This window comes from Thalassophryne amazonica, chromosome 17, assembly GCF_902500255.1.
Source record: "Thalassophryne amazonica chromosome 17, fThaAma1.1, whole genome shotgun sequence".
NCBI classification, from domain to species: Eukaryota; Metazoa; Chordata; class Actinopteri; order Batrachoidiformes; family Batrachoididae; genus Thalassophryne; species Thalassophryne amazonica.
In genome coordinates, this window is record NC_047119.1 from 55,384,846 (window position 1) to 55,409,362 (window position 24,517).

Genomic DNA, 24,517 nt, shown 5'->3' on the forward strand with positions numbered 1-24,517 from the left:
AGTGTTCTCCAAACTTGGCACACATAAGGCCTTTTGACTTCACCTGGGCAAACCAAAGGTCAGTTATTGAAATCAAGGTCATTGGGGTCAAAGGTCAAAATATTGATATTCATTCGCCCTATTGAGGTTTCAAATCCCGTAAAATCTCACAAAACATCAGAGAGTTCGCCACTCTGCGAGATGTCAGTAACATTGAGAAATGCACTGAGATGCTCTGATCAGGCTGCACTTTAACCGCTGCACACGGACAACAGCATTAACATCGCAACATAAAACTCTTTTTATATTGTGCCTAAAACTCTCATGAATATATTATCTGTGTTTTAAATTTAGTTCCGCTAACATTTTTGTTACAAGTAAACTGAGTAAAGTCTAACGGTCAAAATCATTTGTAAACCCTAAAATCATACATGTTAGTTCCTGTCTGTTGTGTGTCTGCAACAGTCAGGCTAGTGTTCTGTCGAGATGAGCTCCTGTAGCGTAAATGTGCAGAGAGCTAGCTGGTTCACAGGTCAAAGCATACAAGCACTGTAAGGGCTCGGTTCCACTGGCGTTTAGGAAGATTTGCGTATGAATTGCACACAAAATTGGTTCATATTTGCTAAACATCCACCATATCTGTGAAACATGCTTGTATGAGTTGGCCGACATCCGCACACGTCTGCAAGTATCTGCAGAGGCACGTTTTTTCATTGCCAGGATTTTTGAGCTGCACAAAATTTTGGTTGCAGATGACAGCCGCCTTACATACTCAATACGTGCTGTATACGAGGGCTGTCAATAAAGTATAGGTCCTTTTAATTTTTTTCAAAAACTATATGGATTTCATTCATATGTTTTTATGTCAGACATACTTGAACCCTCGTGCGCATGCGTGAGTTTTTCCACGCCTGTCGGTGACATCATCCGCCTGTGAGCACTCCTTGTGGGAGGAGTCGTCCAGCCTGTCGTCGGAATTCCTTTGTCTGAGAAGTTGCTGAGAGACTGGCGCTTTGTTTGATCAAATTTTTTCTAAACCTGTGAGACACATTGAAGTGGACACGGTTCGAAAAATTAAGCTGGTTTTCAGTGAAAATTTTAACGGCTGATGAGAGATTTTGAGGTGATACTGTCGCTTTAAGGACTTCCCACGGTGCGAGACGTCGCGCAGCGCTCTCAGGCGCCGTCGTCAGCCTGTTTCAAGCTGAAAACCTCCACATTTCAGGCTCTATTGATCAAATCAAAATCAAATCAAAACAATTTTATTTATATAGCGCCAAATCACAACAACAGTTGCCTCAAGGCGCTTTATATTGCAAGGCAAAAGCCATACAATAATGGCTTATGTAAAAGCTAGCGAGAAATAAACGCTTATTAAACTAAAAATACAGTTTTTGGAAGCTAATAACACCTCTGAACTTATTTACAAGACATTTCACCAAGGTTAGCATGGTGAAGTCACTTCCTGCTGTAGCTACTTGCTAACAGCTTTGTTTCTGATATATTATGTAAAAGCTAGCAAAAAATAAACACTTATTAAATAAAAATGCCATTTTTGGATGCTAATAACACCTCTGAACTTATTACAAGACATTTCACCAAGGTTAGCATGGTGGCGTCACTCCCTGGTGTAGCTACTTGCTACCAGCTTCGTTTCTGGTATATTATGTAAAAGCTAGCGAATAAATCAATCAATCAATCAATCAATCAATCAATCAATTTTTTATATAGCGCCAAATCACAACAAACAGTTGCCCCAAGGCACTTTATATTGTAAGGCAAGGCCATACAATAATTATGTAAAACCCCAATGGTCAAAACGACCCCCTGTGAGCAAGATCCAGGACGTCGTGAGAGAACAGAGAAGTTTCAGAAGAAGTCGGTTTCAGCATTTTATCCGGATATTCCACTGTTAAAGGAGATTTTTTTTATGAAAGACGTGCGGACAGGTCCGCGCGTCGGGACGCAGCCGGCGCGGTGCGGCGGCACAGGAAAAACACCTCTGTGTTGATAACCATTTGTAAAATCCAGGCGGCTTTTGATGGCTTTCAGTGGAGTGAGTATATGAGAAATTGTTTAACAGCTGGACATGTTCCAACTTGTCCTTAAGGCTTCCAATGGAGGTGTTTTTCCTGTGGCAGAGCGTCGCGGCGGCTGCGAGCCGACGCTGCAATCCGTCTGCACGTCTTTCATTAAAAAAATCTCCTTTAACAGTGGAATATCCGGATAAAATGCTGAAACCGACTTCTTCTGAAACTTCTCTGTTCTCTCACGACGTCCTGGATCAACAGAGCCTGAAATGTGGAGGTTTTCAGCTTGAAACAGGCTGACGATGGCGCCTGAGAGCGCTGCACGACGTCTCGCACCGTGGGAAGTCCTTAAAGCGACAGTATCACCTCCAAATCTCTCATCAGCCGTTAAACTTTTCACTGAAAACCAGCATAATTTTTCAAACCGTGTCCACTTCGATGTGTCTCACAGGTTTAGAAAAAATTTTGATCAAACAAAGCGCCAGTCTCTCAGCAACTTCTCAGACAAAGGAATTCCGACGAGGGGCTGGACGACTCCTCCCACAAGGAGTGCTCACAGGCGAATGACGTCACCGACAGGCGTGGAAAAACTCACGCATGCGCACGAGGGTTCAGCATGTCTGACGTAAAAACATATGAATGAAATCCATATAGTTTTTGAAAAAAATAAAAGGACCTATACTTTATTGACAGACCTTGTATATCCACCATTATCCGCTGATATCCCCAACTGACGAGGTATTGCGGCTTGGCAGCGGACTGGGACAGTATGTAAAACAGATATATAGCATCCCTATCACGTACACATCACAAACTAAAATAAACTGTAGCGATTGCAGACAGATTGGCCATGAAAAAAGTGTTTGAATTATGTCTGTTTTGCATCTGATTTGCGGATAATTTGTGAATGCATAACAAACAGAAATCGACATACCTGCCAGTCACTGCCAGTCCAGCTGTGGAGACGTACAGATGTAGTGTGATAGTTGCTGCCATCCAACAACATACCAATCAACGTGTCCAAGTCCAGCAATTGGTCCAGAGGCTGCGGTGTTGGTGTGAATAGTGATGCCGACAGGCCTGAGTGCGCTGCTGTTATGACCGCAATGCAGATGCCGCGCATGCGCATTGCAACCGCTGTTGCCGCCACACGTGCGCAATGCAGTCTCAATACATGCATTATACAGCCATGATTGTTCGTCATATACTCGCTATACATTATTAATATATCCGTAATTCATACTGAGACATTTGTCATTTTTGGCCAATTTTGTTGCGGACGACAACAAACACCCGTAATTTGTATACTCAATTCATGCACAATTAATCCTCTCCCTAGTGGGACCAGGCATTAAGAAGACACTGCTGTCATTACAATGTAGAGCTGAAAGAAGTTACACTGTTGACAAAGATGGCATGTAAGTAGCTCAAAATCAGTACTTTTATTTATATTTCATGCATTAGTTTTGTAGCTATGAATGCAATACGAGTGAGGCTTTAGTTCCTTTAATGTTTATAAATATAGATAAACTGTGAGTATTAATACTGTGATTTGTTGCTTTTGATAAACAGGATAACAGTTATTTGGGTTTTAGTTTTTTATTTATTTAGTTTTTTTTTAATTCATTTTGTGTCACGTTTACGAACATAACACGGGTGCGCTCTTCCTGTACCAGTTTATAAATATAATACATAGATAAACTGTGACTATTAATACTGTGATTTACTGCTTTTTATAAAAATGATGACTGTGTTTGGGATTTTATTTTTTATTTATTTAATTTTTGTGCATTTGTTTTGTGTTTGTGAACTCTATACGTGGGAGCCATAGCATCGTTAACGGTTTATAAATATATAGACCTAATCTCTGACTTCTAATGCTGCGATTTACTGCTCTTGATAAAGATGATAACCATGTTTAGGGTTTTATTTTTTATTTTTTGTGCATTCGTTGTGTGTCAGGTTTACAAACGCAACACAGATGATCCGTTCCTGTAACAGTTTATAAATATAATACAGAGATAAACTGTGACTATTAATACTGCAGTTTACTGCTTTTTATAAAGATGATGACCATATTTGGGATTTTATTTTTTATATATTTAATTTTTGTGCATTTGTTTTGTGTTTGTGAACTCAATACAGGGAAACCGTAGCGCCGTTAATGGTTTATAAATATATAGAGATAAACTGTGATTTCTGATACTGCGATTTACTGCTTTTGATAAAGATGATGAGCATGTGGGTGTATTTATTTGTTTATTTATTTTTCATGCGTTCGTTTTGTGTTTGTGATCCTGCTATTGTGCGGGTTATGTGACTTGACCTTTGAATTTACCCAGCAGCCTGTGCGGCGCTTAAACTCGAAACTGGTTTATCAAGAGCTGACAGTGTAGTCCGATGTGGCCGCGACTAAGTCAATACTAAAAGTTAGCAGTAACTTCCGCTAAATTTTAGCAGTTTAACGGTTTAGCGTTATAAAACTTAAATTTTCCGTTTGCGGATTAATGGTTATCGAAGCTAACTTTTCGGTTAGTTGTGCCCACCTCTGGTAGTCTGGTGGACACCAAGGCCACCGAGCCTGTTTGTGTTTGTGAATTAGGTTCTTACTGGTAGAAAAAGGAATCCATAAAAGCACTGTCCAAAAAAAAAAAAAAAAACAATTTTATATAAGTTGGTGCCCAAAAAAAAGGTTTTAGATGAAAATAAGCAAACAGCTGTTAATCCCTGCAGACAACACAAACACTATCACAACTCTACAACTCAGAGAGAAAAAAGAAATTCTATTGATTTTTTATCTTTTCCGCTTACTTACAAGAATCTGTGATTTCTTCTGTCTTATCTAACACCCTGTTTTCCCTGTTCCCACTTATCCAAATCCACAGTGTGAGCAACAGTTTGGATTAAAACCCAGTCACCAATAAAGATTTCAGGTAATCCTCAACCTGACCAGAGTCCATTTTAATCTTGTAAAGTGCCTTCATATGTACGAGGACTCAATATTTTATGAATCATTCTGCAAACAAATATGGATGGTAAAATAAAAGCTAAAAATCCACATATTTTGAGACCATATCCTGTGACGATGGGGACAAGATCTCTAGAGATCAAAAATCAGTATTAAGTTTCTTGTAGGAGAAATATAATTCTGACAAATCTCTATGAAAACCTTTTTAGTTAAAAATTTATACCTGTGCGGCAGCCTACAACAAATAAAGTAATTTCCCCAATAAAATCTAGTTAAACAGGTGTGAATAACAACGGGTAATTCCAGTATAATGAACATTCCCATATGAATGCTTCTATCACTGCAGCACAATAACCGTTATCATATCAGCACGTTGCTCTTCACTCACTAATTCAATGCAGATGGATTGTTTTAGAATTCTCTCACTGAATGCTCACAGTGTAAGGGATCTTTTCTGTAAACGCTTCAGGTGAAAAGCCTGAAAACACTTCCAATTATGACTCATAAAACGCACAATGAAGGTCCCCTTCAGCATCTCCATTAATTATGTGTGGGCAAATGTTTGTCAATCCTGTGTAAGCATTAAAATGTACCCTAAACCTTCACAACAAAGACAGCACAACAAGAAAGACATGGCTTCTAAGGTTTAAATGCCAATTTCCCAGTGACAAATTCTGAGCAATTTTCGCTTGTGCACCACGACAGGAAAGAGATCTGAGTGTCACACTGTGATGCTTGGAATGAGATTGTGCTGTGATTCCATACCTTCCCAAATATGCCCCTGAGCTGCCGTTACTCCGGCGTACATCCATACAGTTGGTAGTTCCAGGTATCAAAGCCAGAGCTGGATCCTGCTGGGCTGCAGCGCCCACCGCCCGCACCACCAACTCCAGTGAATCATGGACGTAATGATCCAGAGACGGCGACCCCATAACACCGTGAGCCAGAAGCCCCAGTGGTAACCCATCTGTTTTCAGCTCAGCCACATTCTGACTGTCCCCAGCACCCAGTGAAACTCTGGGAGCATCATCTGGGTGGCCAGCGCCCACAGACGGCGCACCTCACGAATCTCACACCCGAACGTCACCAACCCCGTCGTGGATGAAAGGTTCTCTCAGGGCCTCCAGAAGTTCCATGACAGTCTGCTGCTGGTCCGATTTGGAGTAAGGAGACAAGAATGAATCAGCGAAGAGAAATAGGGTAAAGATGACGACGGCGGCACGTCTGCTCCGGTCGCAGGCCCCTGAGGACAACAGTGAGGATGACGAGGTTAAAAGGGTAACTTGTAAGATTGATTAGCGCCCCCAGGTGGAAGCGGGTGTTTTTCTTGATGAGGAACAGGAAGTCCGTAACGTCAACTCCTGGCAGAGCAGAACACTGATGTCCCACACAGCCTTTCATCATCAGCAGTGAGTAGAGGAGACGGGATGGCGGTGCCGTCTGTCATCCTCATCGCCATTTGGAAGTGGAAGGTATTCTGTGAGGAGAACCGTGGAAGGGGATCAGGTGTGATGTGTTTAAAGGTTGGAGGAAAATTCAGGAGGTTGGAAAATAGAAGGAAGATGGAGTGAGGGAGGACAAAAAGACCAAAAGGGAGGAAAAGAGAATGATTGGTGTGAAAAACAAGTTGTGATGGGAAGGACAGAGGTGTGGAGGGTCAGTTTGGATTTCATTGCGGCGGAGAGATAGGACAAAAAAATATTAGACAATGGAATTGGAATAAAGGGCCAATTGAGAAGGAGTCGTAAATTAGAAGAATGGTGAGACGCAAAATAGATGATAGGAAGATGGGAGGCGAGACGCAGTGTGGACCAAAAAAGGCAAAAGGGGTAAAAGGCGACAAGACGAGGCACAAAAGGGAGAATGATGGAGAGGGAAGATGAGAGGAAAGGAGAAAGAACGGAAAAGAAAGTTATAAATCCAACAAGAGATCTATTGCAGAATTCAATTTGTTCCTGGAGAACAAACACAGTCTGAGAGTGTAATGGATTTCTGCCTCCTCGTAACCTCCTCCCATGAATATCATTATTCACATCACAGGAAACATGCAGCATCTGTTTTAACTCTGTGTGTCACCGATTCTTTAGAAAACCTCAAAACTCAAAGGGCAAAGACCGGACTCCTATGATTGTCCCACTGCTGTCTGGAACTGTAACAGTGGTTTTCTGCATTTCATTGCTGTTGTGTATTGAAATGTTTGTGATTGTGCTTATTTTTTTTTTTCATTAAAAATAGTTCGACTTCCCACTCGGCTGGTTTATTTTCATTTCAGTATTCACTCTGTAGAGCCTTAAAGTTTACTCATTCATTCATTTTCTACCACTTCTCTCTGGGTCCTGGTCACCATGGCAGCAGACAAACAGCTCATTCCACAGTTCTCTATCCTGGGCCAAGTCCCATAACTCTTCCTGGTGAACCCCAAGACATTCCCAAGCCAGTTTGGAAATATATTCCATCCAGCATGTCCTGGGTCTTCCCCGGGGCTTCCTCCCAGTTGGACGTGCCTGGAAAATCTCCCTAGGGAGATCATCAAGGGACATCCTCGAGAAGCTCGCTTACCTGAAAGGACTCTGATAGAACCGCTGCTTCTTCGCATCGAAAGGAGCCGTTAATTCCGAATAGAATTTAAAATTCCTCTTCTTTCTTATAAGGTTTTGAATAATCAGCTCCCATCTTATCTTAGGGACCTCATAGTACCATATCACCTCAATAGAGCGCTTCGCTCTCAGACTGCAGGCTTCTTGTAGTTCCTAGTGTTTGTAAGAGTAGAATGGGAGGCAGAGCCTTCAGCTTTCATGCTCCTCTCCTGTGGAACCACTCCCAATTCGGATCAGGGAGACAGACACCTCTCTACTTTTAAGATTAAGCTTAAAACTTTCCTTTTTGAAAAGCTTATAGGTAGGGTTGGATCAGGTGACCCTGAACCATCCCTTAGTTATGCTGCTATAGACTTAGACTGCTGTGGGTTTCCCATGATGCACCCAGTGTTTCTTTTATTCACCACTTTTCGCTCTGTATGCACCGTCTGCTTTTAAATCATTGGTGATTGATCTCTGCTCTCTTCCACAGCATGTCTTTTTCCTGATTCTCTCCCCTCAGCCCCAACCAGTCCCAGCAGAAGACTGCCCCTCCTGAGCCTGGTTTCTGCTGGAGGTTTCTTCCTGTTAAAAGGGAGTTTCCTTCCCACTGTCGCCAAGTGCTTGCTCATAGGGGTCATTTTGACCATTGGGTTTTTTTTGTAATTATTGTATGGCTTTTGCCTTACAGTATAAAGCACCTTGGGCGACTGTTTTGTGTGTGATTTGACGCTATATAAATAAAATTGATTTGATTAAAACCCTGAGCAGTCTGGACGTGCAAAGTAATAGAGGTACAAATTAAGTTCAGCGCTCTGACACTCGCCGATTTGAGGGAAGTGGGACCGGAGTCATTTCTGTAATTAAGAGCCCGACTGTTTTTTCACACCGTGCTCAGACTCGGACCCACAGCCTCATATGCACCTGTTAAATCAGACACAGCAAAAGGCTGTGATTGACACTTGTCTGCTTTGCTCCTTCGTCCTGCCATCATATTATAATAGTATTTCCAGTGCACACGCTGATTAAAAATGAATCAGAAAAGTTTGCAACTTTCGCCCACGTGCTGCAGCATGAAGTCACAAAAAGAGGAAATGTACAGCTTACCTTGATTTGGAGGTGATAATTGTAGAAAAGAAAGAGTATGAGGGTCAAATTAGTCCAGAATAAGTATAATCCAGAGACTTTAAACTGTCACACATGTTATTGCATAACACGGAGTTACAGAGGCAGCAGCTGCCATAAATCAGCTTTAAATTAACCTTCTGGGGTCCGACAGCATTTTTTGGACAGTTCAATCGCCTGGCAAAATGTTTTATTATTGCTGTTAACAGCTCTCCCTGCATCCCACAATCAAGTTTTAATGTCTCTTTTTCAGGACAACCCTGTACTTTCAGAATATATATGCTATAGTTTGTTTTAAAAGTATAACAAAAGGTTTACAATCAGAAATATGAAAGGAAAAAGTAAAGCGGAAAATAATTTTTCATACACGTTTTATTCAAAACCACAGCATGTTGTGTGTTGGGGGGTTTGGCTGGATGTTTTTGTGTTGTTTTCTTTTCTTTGCTCTCCAGGTGGTATGCAAACTGGTTTTTGTCTGTGGAGAAGGGTGCTGGCAGAAGGAGTCCTTCACCCTCATCAGCATTATTAGCTGCACCTGTGGAGGATGCGCACGTGTAAACTTAAAGACTTTCAGCTGACAGCAGATAATGAGATGGGCGTTCTGCATTTAAGCCATGAGTGGTTCAAGCAGAATTGCCGGGGAACTTGACCTTGTGACGTTCGTTTGTGAGATGCTGAGGACCGCGCCAGGGGTTTGACACATCGTGCCTGTGAAGGAGGACGGGTGAGGGACACATGCTGTCAGCACCATCAGAGGTGATTATTGTCTGAATGATCCTTATAGTAATTGGGTATTTTGTTATGCGTGTATTTGCATTGATGAGAATTGTGCAGTTTGCTTCTCACTGACGTGGGCGTACGGACTGATGATCCTCCACCTGTTTGTGAGAAGCTGCTCGTTACATAAAGCTTAAATTCAGACCTGAATGTGTTGCTGATAGTGTGTGCCTCTGAGGGATATTTGCTGTAGCTCTGTTGACTTCCCTCACCTTTTCCATCCTTCACAGAGTCAGTTTGGTCGTGTCCACCTGGGGGGTGGTTTGGCGGTGAATTCTGAGTCCAGAAGCACCGAGGCTTCGATCCTTTTGGGCGCTGGAGAGTGCGCCGTCCTTCACCCCTCCGCCAGACAAACCCAATAGTTATGTTGTACACTAATTATTGCACTAGAGGGGGAAATAAAATCGTTTTATTTGTGGAACCGCTTTCTGGTTATTTAGTTCTGGGTTCGGTCAGACGTTGGTCCGCTCCTCAACCTGCGTCTGCACATAACAGTAGTTCCCGGCCATTCCAAAATGGACCCAGCGGCAGAAGCGGTTCCGTTTGCCGAAAGAGTTCAAGAACACTTGGAGAAAATTTGGGAGCAATTACAGCATGTCGCAAACCAAATTAACAAACAGATGCCTGCTTTACGGAGCTTGCAGCGCAAGCCGTTCCGCTTCCTGCTGCTCCAGCTGCGGCACCATCGATACCGTGCAGATAACTCCCGTCACCCAGAGATTCGCTTCCGAACCAATCATTTGTCATCCCGGAGCCTTATGCGGGAAACGTTGAAGCCTTGCTCCGTTTTTGATGCAATGTTCTCTGGTTTTTGCTCAGCGACCGGCTTCCTTCTCTTCTGATGGTAGCCGTGGTCTCATATGTAACAAATTTGCTCCGAGGTGACGCTTTAGCTTGGGTCACTGTGTTGTGGAGTAATAACTCTCCATTGTTAGGATCCTTTAAGGATTTCTCTCGGGAGTTCCGCTTGGTTTTTGACCATCCGTGAAAACAAATAACTGTTGCCCAACGGTTGCTGAATCTCAGGCAGGGAGGCGGAGTGCGACGGATTATTCCGTGGAGTTCTGAATTTTTTCTGCTCAGTCGCGGGTTTGGAATGCCGCGCTTTAAGAGGAGTGTTTTGTAGATGGTTTGAACGATCCCATTAAAAAGACGAGCTAGCAGTCCGTGACGAACCAAAAGATTTAGATGAACTAATATCTTTTGTTATTTGTCTAGATGAGCGGATAAAGGAGCGTGGATGTGAGGAGAGGACAGGACATCAGAGCGGGTTTTTTCGGCTCTGGTCGTTCCCCGACACAGATCGGGCTGCCTCTTCTTCGCCCCACTGAGACTCCTCCGACGGGACCACTGGCTCCCTCTTGCGGATGAGCCCATGCAGCTCGACGAGCTGAAGCCGCCATATTATAGAGTTCAGTCAGGTTTAGAATTCATCATAGTACAGAAACAGCATTAGTGAAGGTTACAAATGATCTTCTTATGGCCTCGGACAGTGGACTCATCTCTGTGCTTGTTCTGTTAGACCTCAGTGCTAGCTTTTGATACTGTTGACCATAAAATTTTATTACAGAGATTAGAGCATGCCATAGGTATTAAAGGCACTGCGCTGCGGTGGTTTGAATCATATTTGGCTAATAGATTAGAATTTGTTCATGTAAATGGGGAATCTTCTTCACAGACTAAAGTTAATTATGGAGTTCCACAAGGTTCTGTGCTAGGACCAATTTTATTCACTTTATACATGTTCCCTTAGCAGTATTATTAGACGGTATTGCTTAAATTTTCATTGTTACGCAGATGATACCCAGCTTTATCTATCCATGAAGCCAGAGGACACACACCAATTAGCTAAACTGCAGGATTGTCTTACAGACATAAAGACATGGATGACCTCTAATTTCCTGCTTTTAAACTCAGATAAAACTGAAAGTTATTGTACTTGGCCCACAAATCTTAGAAACATGGTGTCTAACCAGATCCTTACTCTGGATGGCATTAACCCTGACCTCTAGTAATACTGGTGAGAAATCTTGGAGTCATTTTTTATCAGGATATGTCATTCAAAGCGCATAGTTAAACAAATATGTAGGACGCTGTTTTGCATTTACGCAATATCTCTAAAATCAGAAAGGTCTTGTCTCAGAGTGATGCTGAAAAACTATTCATGCATTTATTTCCTCTAGGCTGGACTATTGTAATTCATTATTATCAGGTTGTCCTAAAAGTTCCCAAAAGCCTTCAGTTAATTCAAAATGCTGCAGCTAGAGTACGGACGGGGACGAGAAGGAGAGAGCATATCTCACCCATATTGGCCGCTCTTCATTGGCTTCCTGTTAATTCTAGAATAGAATTTAAATTCTTCTTCTTACTTATAAGGTTTTGAATAATCAGTCCCATCTTAGTCTTAGGGACCTCGTAGTACCATATCACCCCAATAGAGCGCTTCGCTCTCAGACTGCAGGCTTACTTGTAGTTCCTAGGGTTTGTAAGAGTAGAATGGGAGGCAGAGCCTTCAGCTTTCAGGCTCCTCCCCTGTGGAACAGCTCCCAATTCAGGATCAGGGAGACAGACACCCTCTCTACTTTTAAAGATTATGCTTAAAACTTTCCTTTTTGCTAAAGCTTATAGTTAGGGCTGGATCAGGTGACCCTGAACCATCCCTTAGTTATGCTGCTATAGACGTAGACTTCTGGGGGGTTCCCATGATGCACTGTTTCTTTCTCTTTTTGCTCTGTATGCACCACTCTGCATTTAATCATTAGTGATCGATCTCTGCTCCCCTCCACAGCATGTCTTTTTCCTGGTTCTCTCCCTCAGCCCCAACCAGTCCCAGGCAGAAGACTGCCCCTCCCTGAGCCTGGTTCTGCTGGAGGTTTCTTCCTGTCAAAAGGGAGTTTTTTCCCTTCCCACTGTAGCCAAGTGCTTGCTCACAGGGGGTCGTTTTGACCGTTGGGGTTTTACATAATTATTGTATGGCCTTGCCTTACAATATAAAGCGCCTTGGGGCAACTGTTTGTTGTGATTTGGCGTCTGATTTTTTTTTGTGTGTGTGTGCTTACGCTAGTTTCAGGGTTTTGGTGTACACCATGTTTGAGTAGGAAATCTACACAAGTCTTTGTACATGAAGCCCCTGATGCTGAAACTGTAGCCAGGGGCAGTGAAATAGGGTTGGCAAAATAGACAATAGCTGAAGGTCCCGAGTTGGAAGTGGTAGTCCCCTCCACAAGAACAAGTGATTACATCAACCACAGCAACGATATATTCATGAGAACCCTCTTAAATTCCATGATTAGCCATTGTACAGTCTGGGAGACTGCAATGACATATTTGTGACCCCCCAGCAAGGCCCCCTTCCATGAGCTCACTGTCAAACGCTTTGTAATTCCAGAGCAACCACCTTACAAAGCACCGTGGAGTGCATTTATCCTTCAGGCAGACAAAAAGGAAAAAAGCACAAGGAAGAGGAGGAGAGACAGAATAAATGAGACAGCGGTAAGTGAGTAAAGTAATTACACCAAAGGTTTCATTTGTTCCAGCAGCAGAGAAATAGGCTGGTTGTCATTCCAGTGTTACCAGCTAGTTAGCAATGTGACTAGGTTTTTCTGTATAAACTGTTATGAATGCATAAGCAGCATATTAAAACTCTTTGAATTTGCTTGTACAAGACTTACAAACAGTGTAGAAAATCATACTAGAATCTGAGAAACATTCTTCTGTCTGTTGTTCTCCTACAGTTCACAGATCATCTGCACAATGTCCAATAAACGTGGTGTCAGCATGAATGTCAAGACCCGAATTACCCTTTAAAGTTTTGTTTGAGCAAAGGTTAAAATAATTAGTGTCAAATGTCAAAATTTGGATTTTTTTCCCCCCACTCCAGTGTTCTCCAAACTTGGCACACATAAGGCCTTTTGACTTCACCTGGGCAAACCAAAGGTCAGTTATTGAAATCAAGGTCATTGGGGTCAAAGGTCAAAATATTGATATTCATTCGCCCTATTGAGGTTTCAAATCCCGTAAAATCTCACAAAACATCAGAGAGTTCGCCACTCTGCGAGATGTCAGTAACATTGAGAAATGCACTGAGATGCTCTGATCAGGCTGCACTTTAACCGCTGCACACGGACAACAGCATTAACATCGCAACATAAAACTCTTTTTATATTGTGCCTAAAACTCTCATGAATATATTATCTGTGTTTTAAATTTAGTTCCGCTAACATTTTTGTTACAAGTAAACTGAGTAAAGTCTAACGGTCAAAATCATTTGTAAACCCTAAAATCATACATGTTAGTTCCTGTCTGTTGTGTGTCTGCAACAGTCAGGCTAGTGTTCTGTCGAGATGAGCTCCTGTAGCGTAAATGTGCAGAGAGCTAGCTGGTTCACAGGTCAAAGCATACAAGCACTGTAAGGGCTCGGTTCCACTGGCGTTTAGGAAGATTTGCGTATGAATTGCACACAAAATTGGTTCATATTTGCTAAACATCCACCATATCTGTGAAACATGCTTGTATGAGTTGGCCGACATCCGCACACGTCTGCAAGTATCTGCAGAGGCACGTTTTTTCATTGCCAGGATTTTTGAGCTGCACAAAATTTTGGTTGCAGATGACAGCCGCCTTACATACTCAATACGTGCTGTATACGAGGGCTGTCAATAAAGTATAGGTCCTTTTAATTTTTTTCAAAAACTATATGGATTTCATTCATATGTTTTTATGTCAGACATACTTGAACCCTCGTGCGCATGCGTGAGTTTTTCCACGCCTGTCGGTGACATCATCCGCCTGTGAGCACTCCTTGTGGGAGGAGTCGTCCAGCCTGTCGTCGGAATTCCTTTGTCTGAGAAGTTGCTGAGAGACTGGCGCTTTGTTTGATCAAATTTTTTCTAAACCTGTGAGACACATTGAAGTGGACACGGTTCGAAAAATTAAGCTGGTTTTCAGTGAAAATTTTAACGGCTGATGAGAGATTTTGAGGTGATACTGTCGCTTTAAGGACTTCCCACGGTGCGAGACGTCGCGCAGCGCTCTCAGGCGCCGTCGTCAGCCTGTTTCAAGCTGAAAACCTCCACATTTCAGGCTCTATTGATCAAATCAAAATCAAATCAAAACAATTTTATTTATATAGCGCCAAATCACAACAACAGTTGCCTCAAGGCGCTTTATATTGCAAGGCAAAAGCCATACAATAATGGCTTATGTAAAAGCTAGCGAGAAATAACGCTTATTAAACTAAAAATACAGTTTTTGGAAGCTAATAACACCTCTGAACTTATTTACAAGACATTTCACCAAGGTTAGCATGGTGAAGTCACTTCCTGCTGTAGCTACTTGCTAACAGCTTTGTTTCTGATATATTATGTAAAAGCTAGCAAAAAATAAACACTTATTAAATAAAAATGCCATTTTTGGATGCTAATAACACCTCTGAACTTATTACAAGACATTTCACCAAGGTTAGCATGGTGGCGTCACTCCCTGGTGTAGCTACTTGCTACCAGCTTCGTTTCTGGTATATTATGTAAAAGCTAGCGAATAAATCAATCAATCAATCAATCAATCAATCAATCAATTTTTTATATAGCGCCAAATCACAACAAACAGTTGCCCCAAGGCACTTTATATTGTAAGGCAAGGCCATACAATAATTATGTAAAACCCCAATGGTCAAAACGACCCCCTGTGAGCAAGATCCAGGACGTCGTGAGAGAACAGAGAAGTTTCAGAAGAAGTCGGTTTCAGCATTTTATCCAGATATTCCACTGTTAAAGGAGATTTTTTTTATGAAAGACGTGCGGACAGGTCCGCGCGTCGGGACGCAGCCGGCGCGGTGCGGCGGCACAGGAAAAACACCTCTGTGTTGATAACCATTTGTAAAATCCAGGCGGCTTTTGATGGCTTTCAGTGGAGTGAGTATATGAGAAATTGTTTAACAGCTGGACATGTTCCAACTTGTCCTTAAGGCTTCCAATGGAGGTGTTTTTCCTGTGGCAGAGCGTCGCGGCGGCTGCAAGCCGACGCTGCAATCCGTCTGCACGTCTTTCATTAAAAAAATCTCCTTTAACAGTGGAATATCCGGATAAAATGCTGAAACCGACTTCTTCTGAAACTTCTCTGTTCTCTCACGACGTCCTGGATCAACAGAGCCTGAAATGTGGAGGTTTTCAGCTTGAAACAGGCTGACGATGGCGCCTGAGAGCGCTGCACGACGTCTCGCACCGTGGGAAGTCCTTAAAGCGACAGTATCACCTCCAAATCTCTCATCAGCCGTTAAACTTTTCACTGAAAACCAGCATAATTTTTCAAACCGTGTCCACTTCGATGTGTCTCACAGGTTTAGAAAAAATTTTGATCAAACAAAGCGCCAGTCTCTCAGCAACTTCTCAGACAAAGGAATTCCGACGAGGGGCTGGACGACTCCTCCCACAAGGAGTGCTCACAGGCGAATGACGTCACCGACAGGCGTGGAAAAACTCACGCATGCGCACGAGGGTTCAAGCATGTCTGACGTAAAAACATATGAATGAAATCCATATAGTTTTTGAAAAAAATAAAAAGGACCTATACTTTATTGACAGACCTTGTATATCCACCATTATCCGCTGATATCCCCAACTGACGAGGTATTGCGGCTTGGCAGCGGACTGGGACAGTATGTAAAACAGATATATAGCATCCCTATCACGTACACATCACAAACTAAAATAAACTGTAGCGATTGCAGACAGATTGGCCATGAAAAAAGTGTTTGAATTATGTCTGTTTTGCATCTGATTTGCGGATAATTTGTGAATGCATAACAAACAGAAATCGACATACCTGCCAGTCACTGCCAGTCCAGCTGTGGAGACGTACAGATGTAGTGTGATAGTTGCTGCCATCCAACAACATACCAATCAACGTGTCCAAGTCCAGCAATTGGTCCAGAGGCTGCGGTGTTGGTGTGAATAGTGATGCCGACAGGCCTGAGTGCGCTGCTGTTATGACCGCAATGCAGATGCCGCGCATGCGCATTGCAACCGCTGTTGCCGCCACACGTGCGCAATGCAGTCTCAATACATGCATTATACAGCCATGATTGTTCGTCATATACTCGCTATACATTATTAATATATCCGTAATTCATACTGAGACATTTGTCATTTTTGGCCAATTTTGTTGCGGACGACAACAAACACCCGTAATTTGTATACTCAATTCATGCACAATTAATCCTCTCCCTAGTGGGACCAGGCATTAAGAAGACACTGCTGTCATTACAATGTAGAGCTGAAAGAAGTTACACTGTTGACAAAGATGGCATGTAAGTAGCTCAAAATCAGTACTTTTATTTATATTTCATGCATTAGTTTTGTAGCTATGAATGCAATACGAGTGAGGCTTTAGTTCCTTTAATGTTTATAAATATAGATAAACTGTGAGTATTAATACTGTGATTTGTTGCTTTTGATAAACAGGATAACAGTTATTTGGGTTTTAGTTTTTTATTTATTTAGTTTTTTTTTAATTCATTTTGTGTCACGTTTACGAACATAACACGGGTGCGCTCTTCCTGTACCAGTTTATAAATATAATACATAGATAAACTGTGACTATTAATACTGTGATTTACTGCTTTTTATAAAAATGATGACTGTGTTTGGGATTTTATTTTTTATTTATTTAATTTTTGTGCATTTGTTTTGTGTTTGTGAACTCTATACGTGGGAGCCATAGCATCGTTAACGGTTTATAAATATATAGACCTAATCTCTGACTTCTAATGCTGCGATTTACTGCTCTTGATAAAGATGATAACCATGTTTAGGGTTTTATTTTTATTTTTTGTGCATTCGTTGTGTGTCAGGTTTACAAACGCAACACAGATGATCCGTTCCTGTAACAGTTTATAAATATAATACAGAGATAAACTGTGACTATTAATACTGCAGTTTACTGCTTTTTATAAAGATGATGACCATATTTGGGATTTTATTTTTTATATATTTAATTTTTGTGCATTTGTTTTGTGTTTGTGAACTCAATACAGGGAAACCGTAGCGCCGTTAATGGTTTATAAATATATAGAGATAAACTGTGATTTCTGATACTGCGATTTACTGCTTTTGATAAAGATGATGAGCATGTGGGTGTATTTATTTGTTTATTTATTTTTCATGCGTTCGTTTTGTGTTTGTGATCCTGCTATTGTGCGGGTTATGTGACTTGACCTTTGAATTTACCCAGCAGCCTGTGCGGCGCTTAAACTCGAAACTGGTTTATCAAGAGCTGACAGTGTAGTCCGATGTGGCCGCGACTAAGTCAATACTAAAAGTTAGCAGTAACTTCCGCTAAATTTTTAGCAGTTTAACGGTTTAGCGTTATAAAACTTAAATTTTCCGTTTGCGGATTAATGGTTATCGAAGCTAACTTTTCGGTTAGTTGTGCCCACCTCTGGTAGTCTGGTGGACACCAAGGCCACCGAGCCTGTTTGTGTTTGTGAATTAGGTTCTTACTGGTAGAAAAAGGAATCCAATAAAAGCACTGTCCAAAAAAAAAAACAAAACAATTTTATATAAGTTGGTGCCCAAAAAAAGGTTTTAGATGAAAATAAGCAAACAGCTGTTAATCCCTGCAGACAACACAAACACTATCACAACTCTACAACTCAGAGAGAAAAAAGAAATTCTATTTGATTTTTTTATCTTTTCCGCTTACTTACAAGAATCTGTGATTTCTTCTGTCTTATCTAACACCCTGTTTTCCCTGTTCCCACTTATCCAAATCCACAGTGTGAGCAACAGTTTGGATTAAACCCAGTCACCAATAAAGATTTTCAGGTAATCCTCAACCTGACCAGAGTCCATTTTTAATCTTGTAAAGTGCCTTCATATGTACGAGGACTCAATATTTTATGAATCATTCTGCAAACAAATATGGATGGTAAAATAAAAGCTAAAAATCCACATATTTTGAGACCATATCCTGTGACGATGGGGACAAGATCTCTAGAGATCAAAAATCAGTATTAAGTTTCTTGTAGGAGAAATATAATTCTGACAAATCTCTATGAAAACCTTTTTAGTTAAAAATTTATACCTGTGTGGCAGCCTACAACAAATCTAGTTAAACAGGTGTGAATAACAACGGGTAATTCCAGTATAATGAACATTCCCATATGAATGCTTCTATCACTGCAGCACAATAACCGTTATCATATCAGCACGTTGCTCTTCACTCACTAATTCAATGCAGATGGATTGTTTTAGAATTCTCTCACTGAATGCTCACAGTGTAAGGGATCTTTTCTGTAAACGCTTCAGGTGAAAAGCCTGAAAACACTTCCAATTATGACTCATAAAACGCACAATGAAGGTCCCCTTCAGCATCTCCATTAATTATGTGTGGGCAAATGTTTGTCGATCCTGTGTAAGCATTAAAATGTACCCTAAACCTTCACAACAAAGACAGCACAACAAGAAAGACATGGCTTCTAAGGTTTAAATGCCAATTTCCCAGCGACAAATTCTGAGCAATTTTCGCTTGTGCACCACGACAGGAAAGAGATCTGAGTGTCACACTGTGATGCTTGGAATGAGATTGTGCTGTGATTCCATACCTTCCCAAATATGCCCCTGAGCTGCCGTTACTCCGGCGTACATCCATACAGTTGGTAGTTCCAGGTATCAAAGCCAGAGCTGGATCCTGCTGGGCTGCAGCGCCCACCGCCCGCACCACCAACTCCAGTGAATCATGGACGTAATGATCCAGAGACGGCGACCCCATAACACCGTGAGCCAGAAGCCCCAGTGGTAACCCATCTGTTTTCAGCTCAGCCACATTCTGACTGTCCCCCAGCACCCAGTGAAACTCTGGGAGCATCATCTGGGTGGCCAGCGCCCACAGACGGCGCACCTCACGAATCTCACACCCGAACGTCACCAACCCCGTCGTGGATGAAGGTTCTCTCAGGGCCTCCAGAAGTTCCATGACAGTCTGCTGCTGGTCCGATTTGGAGGAAGGAGACAAGAATGAAGCAGCGGAAGAGAAATAGGGTAAAGATGACGACAGCGGCACGTCTGCTCCGGTCGCAGCCCCTGAGGACAACAGTGAGGATGACGAGGTTAAAAGGGTACTTGTAAGATTGATGAGCGCCCCCAGGTGGAAGCGGGTGTTGTTCTTGATGAGGAACAGGAAGTCCGTAACGTCCAACTCCTGGCAGAGCAGAACACTGATGTCCCACCAGCCTTTCATCATCAGCAGTGAGTAGAGGAGACGGGATGGCGGTGCCTCTGTCATCCTCATCGCCATTTGGAAGTGGAAGGTATTCTGTGAGGAGAACGTGGAAGGGGATCAGGTGTGATGTGTTTAAAGGTTTGGAGGAAAATTCAGGAGGTTGGAAAATAGAAGGAAGATGGAGTGAGGGAGGACAAAAAGACCAAAAGGGAGGAAAAGAGAATGATTGGTGTGATAAACAAGTGGTGATGGGAAGGACAGGAGGTTGTGAGGGTCAGTTGGATTTCATTTGCGGCGGAGAGATAGGACAAAAAATATTAGACAATGGAATTGGGAATAAAGGGCCAATTGGAAGAAGGAGCGTAAATTAGAAGAAGTGGTGAGACGCAAAATAAGGATGATAGGAAGATGGAGGAGGCGAGACGCAGTGTGGACCAAAAAAGGCAAAAGGGGTAAAGGCGACAAGACGAGGCACAAAAGGGAGAATGATGGCGAGGAAGATGAGAGGAAAGGAGAAAGAACGGAAAGAAAGTTATAAATCCAACAAGAGAATCTATTGCAGAATTCAATTTGTTCCTGGAGAACAAACACAGTCTGGAGAGTGTAATGGATTTCTGCCTCCTCGTACCTCCTCCCATGAATATCATTATTCACATCACAGGAAACATGCAGCATCTGTTTTAACTCTGTGTGTCACCGATTCTTTAGAAAACCTCAAAACTCAAAGGGCAAAGACCGGACTCCTATGATTGTCCCACTGCTGTCTGGAACTGTAACAGTGGTTTTCTGCATTTCATTGCTGTTGTGTATTGAAATGTTCGTGATTGTGCTTATTTTTTTTTTTCATTAAAAATAGTTCGACTTCCCACTCGGCTGGTTTATTTTCATTTCAGTATTCACTCTGTAGAGCCTTAAAGTTTACTCATTCATTCATTTTCTACCACTTCTCTGGGTCCTGGTCACCATGGCAGCAGACAAAACAGCTCATTCCACAGTTCTCTATCCTGGGCCAAGTCCCATAACTCTTCCTGGTGAACCCCAAGACATTCCCAAGCCAGTTTGGAAATATATTCCATCCAGCATGTCCTGGGTCTTCCCCGGGGCTTCCTCCCAGTTGGACGTGCCTGGAAAATCTCCCTAGGGAGATCATCAAGGGACATCCTCGAGAAGCTCGCTTACCTGAAGAAGGACTCTGAGTAGAACCGCTGCTTCTTCGCATCGAAAGGAGCCAGCTGAGATGGTTCCGCCATCCTCACCAGATGCCCGAACCATCTCAGCTGGCTCCTTAAGAAGCACCGGCTCTACTCAGAGTCCCTCCCAGGTAGTCAAGCTTCTCACCCTGTCCAGGAGTGAAAGACCAGGTACCCAATGGAGGAATCTCATTTCTGCTGCTTGTGTCCATGATCTTATTCTTTCACTAATGACCACAGGTGAGGATAGGAGCTTAAATCAACTGGTAAATTCAGAGTCACGCCTTCTGGATCAGCTCCTTCTTCACCGTGACAGCCTGGTACAGCATCCATAAAACATCAGATGCCACCCCAATCCATCTATCGATCTCCCGCTCCAACTTACCCCCACTCGTTAACAAAATCTGAAGATACTTAAACTCCCCCACCTGGGGCAGTAACTCTCCCCTGAGCCAGAGGGGACAACCCACCATCATCACAGATTTGGAGGTGCTGATTCTCATCCCAGTTACTTCACACTCGGCCTCAAACCTCCTCAGTGAACATTGGAACTCACTGCATGGTAAAACCAACAGAACCACATCATCTGCAAAAAGCAGGTTCCAATTCACCACCATTAAGTATTTGTTTTTTGTTTTGTTTTTAACAAATGTAATGTCTCTGCAGCCCAGTTCCAGTCCCTCACTGGACGAGCACAGCGTTGTTGGAAAATTCAAACAATCCTAAGAAGACAGGTGAGGAACAAATGTGAAATAGCAAACATTGATATTCATCAGCTGATGTCAGTTTGTCCTTGAACACACCAGTGCAGAATCTTTAGACTTCCAGCTGCATATGGCGTTAGTAGTTAGAAGAATCTAAATAATTTTCTGTGAGTCACCGCATGTGTCAATTTTCTTACTCGAAAAATAAGAACTAAAAAAAATAATACCCATCTACAAAATTGCACACATACGAGGGCTGTCAATAAAGTTACGGTCCTTTTATTTTTTTCAAAAACTATATGGATTTCATTCATATGTTTTTACGTCAGACATGCTTGAACCCTCGTGCGCATGCGTGAGTTTTTCCACACCTGTCGGTGACGTCATTCGCCTGTGAGCACTCCTTGTGGGAGGAGTCGTCCAGCCCCTCGTCGGAATTCCTTTGTCTGAGAAGTTGCTGAGAGACTGGCGCGTTGTTTGATCAAAATTTTTTCTAAACCTGTGAGACACATTGAAGTGGACACGGTTCGAAAAATTAAGCTGGTTTTCAGTGAAAATTTTAACGGCTGATGAGAGATTTTGAGGTGATTCTGTCGCTTTAAGGACTTTTCACGGTGCGAGACGTCGCGCAGCGCTCTCAGGCGGCGTCATCAGCCTGTTCAAGCTGAAAACCTCCACATTTCAGGCTCTATTGATCCAGGACGTCATGAGAGAACAGAGAAGTTTCAGAAGAAGTCGGTTTCAGCATTTTATCCGGATATTCCATTGTTAAAGGAGATTTTTTTAATGAAAGACGTGCGGACGGGTCCGCGCGTCGGGACGCAGCCGCCGCGACGCTCCGCCACAGGAAAAACACCTCTGTTGAAAGCCTTAAGGACAAGTTGGAACATGTCCTGCCTGTTAAACAATTTCTCATATACTCACTCCACTGAAAGCCATCAAAAGCCGCCTGGATTTTACAAATGGTTATCAACACGGAGGTGTTTTTCCTGTGCCGCCGCACCGCGTCGGCTGCGTCCCGACGCGCGGATCCGTCCGCACGTCTTTCATTAAAAAAAATCTCCTTTAACAGTGGAATATCCGGATAAAATGCTGAAACCGACTTCTTCTGAAACTTCTCTGTTCTCTCACGACGTCCTGGATCAATAGAGCCTGAAATGTGGAGGTTTTCAGCTTGAACAGGCTGATGACGCCGCCTGAGAGCGCTGCACGACGTCTTGCACCGTGAAAAGTCCTTAAAGCGACAGAATCACCTCAAAATCTCTCATCAGCTGTTAAAATTTTCACTGAAAACCAGCTTAATTTTTCGAACCGTGTCCACTTCGATGTGTCTCACAGGTTTAGAAAAAATTTTGATCAAACAACGCGCCAGTCTCTCAGCAACTTCTCAGACAAAGGAATTCCGACGAGGGGCTGGACGACTCCTCCCACAAGGAGTGCTCACAGGCGAATGACGTCACCGACAGGCGTGGAAAAACTCTCGCATGCGCACGAGGGTTCAAGCATGTCTGACGTAAAAACATATGAATGAAATCCATATAGTTTTTGAAAAAAATAAAAAGGACCGTTACTTTATTGACAGCCCTCGTATATATAAAGTGCAATTTCTATGGATGTAAATCTGTCATCAGAGTTTGAATTGGAATTATTAAGGTTAAATTGTTTTAGCATCAAATCAGACTTTGCAGTTGAGTTTCTAAGGCTGAATTGAAATATTCAGCGTCGAAAACTTAAGCCTAAAAAATTCAACCTAAAAAAAAATTCATCCTCAAAAATTTCAACTTCAAAAAAAAAAAGAGAAAAGCAAGAAGCAGCAATCAATCCCTGTCTCAATCATTCAGCATTCAACAATTTAATCACATCTTCTTCTTCTGCTACTTCTTCTTCTTTCAATTTGGTCTCAGTGTCACATGACCAATGGAGTAAATCAAATCAAATCAAATCAATTTTATTTATATAGTGCCAAATCACAACAAACAGTTGCCCCAAGGCGCTTTATATTGTAAGGCAAGGCCATACAATAATTACGGAAAACCCCAACGGTCAAAACGACCCCCTGTGAGCAAGCACTGGGACTGGTTGGGGCTGAGGGAGAGAACCAGGAAAAAGACATGTTGTGGAGGGGAGAAGAGATCAATCACTAATGATTAAATGCAGAGTGGTGCATACAGAGCAAAAAGAGAAAGAAACACTCAGTGCATCATGGGAACCCCCCAGCAGTCTAAGTTTATAGCAGCATAACTAAGGGATGGTTCAGGGTCACCTGATCCAGCCCTAACTGTTGTGTGGGCCGCCAGAAGAGGTACTGCTGGCCCACCACCAAAGGGCGCCCTGCCTGAAGTGCAGGCTTCAGGCACGAGAGGGCGCTGCCGCCACGGACACAGCCGGGAGTGACAGCTGTCACTCATTAATTACTGACAGCTGTCACACATTCTTCATCATCACACTCCATAAAGACCAGACGTCATCTCCACCTCGTTGCCGAGATATCGTACTTCATTGTAGGTAATATCCTCAGCCTTTTTGTGTTTATCTGTAATCTGTACATTGTGAGTGTTTGCAGGCGTACCGGTCCCTTGTTTTGTGGAAGCTGAGTGAGTGCAGGACGGCACTCTTTTTCTCTGAGGGATCACTGCAAACACATCAGCATATTGAGTGAGAGGTGGAGGTGGCATTCCCACCGTTGTTGTTACTGGGTGTACACACACCCACACTTGACTGTCTTTGTTCTCGCCAGCAGTACCAGATCTGACAGTCGGGGACGGTGATCACCTGGGAATTCGGGACTTGGCGGCTCCAGTATTCTCTGGGTTCGGTGGCGGAGGAAATCGTGTGGTTCCTTTTCATCTCAGGACAGACGTCTTCTATCCTCGAGCCTGCCCACACGTCACCTTTGTGATTTGACAGTAATTATATTCTGAGATTGTCTGTATATTCGTTGTGCACGTTT

At 42.7% G+C, this 24,517-nt stretch overlaps 1 protein-coding gene across 1 annotated transcript in view; it reads right to left on the reverse strand.

Annotated features, from left to right (window-relative positions):
- Nucleotides 1-24,517, reverse strand: part of grin3a (glutamate receptor, ionotropic, N-methyl-D-aspartate 3A) — a 171,667-nt gene that overhangs the window by 123,582 nt on the left and 23,568 nt on the right. Inside the window, exon 2 of the mRNA XM_034192200.1 lies at nt 19,057-19,766. Coding sequence (XP_034048091.1) covers nt 19,057-19,766 — 710 coding nt within the window. The remainder of the gene's footprint in view (nt 1-19,056; nt 19,767-24,517) is intronic.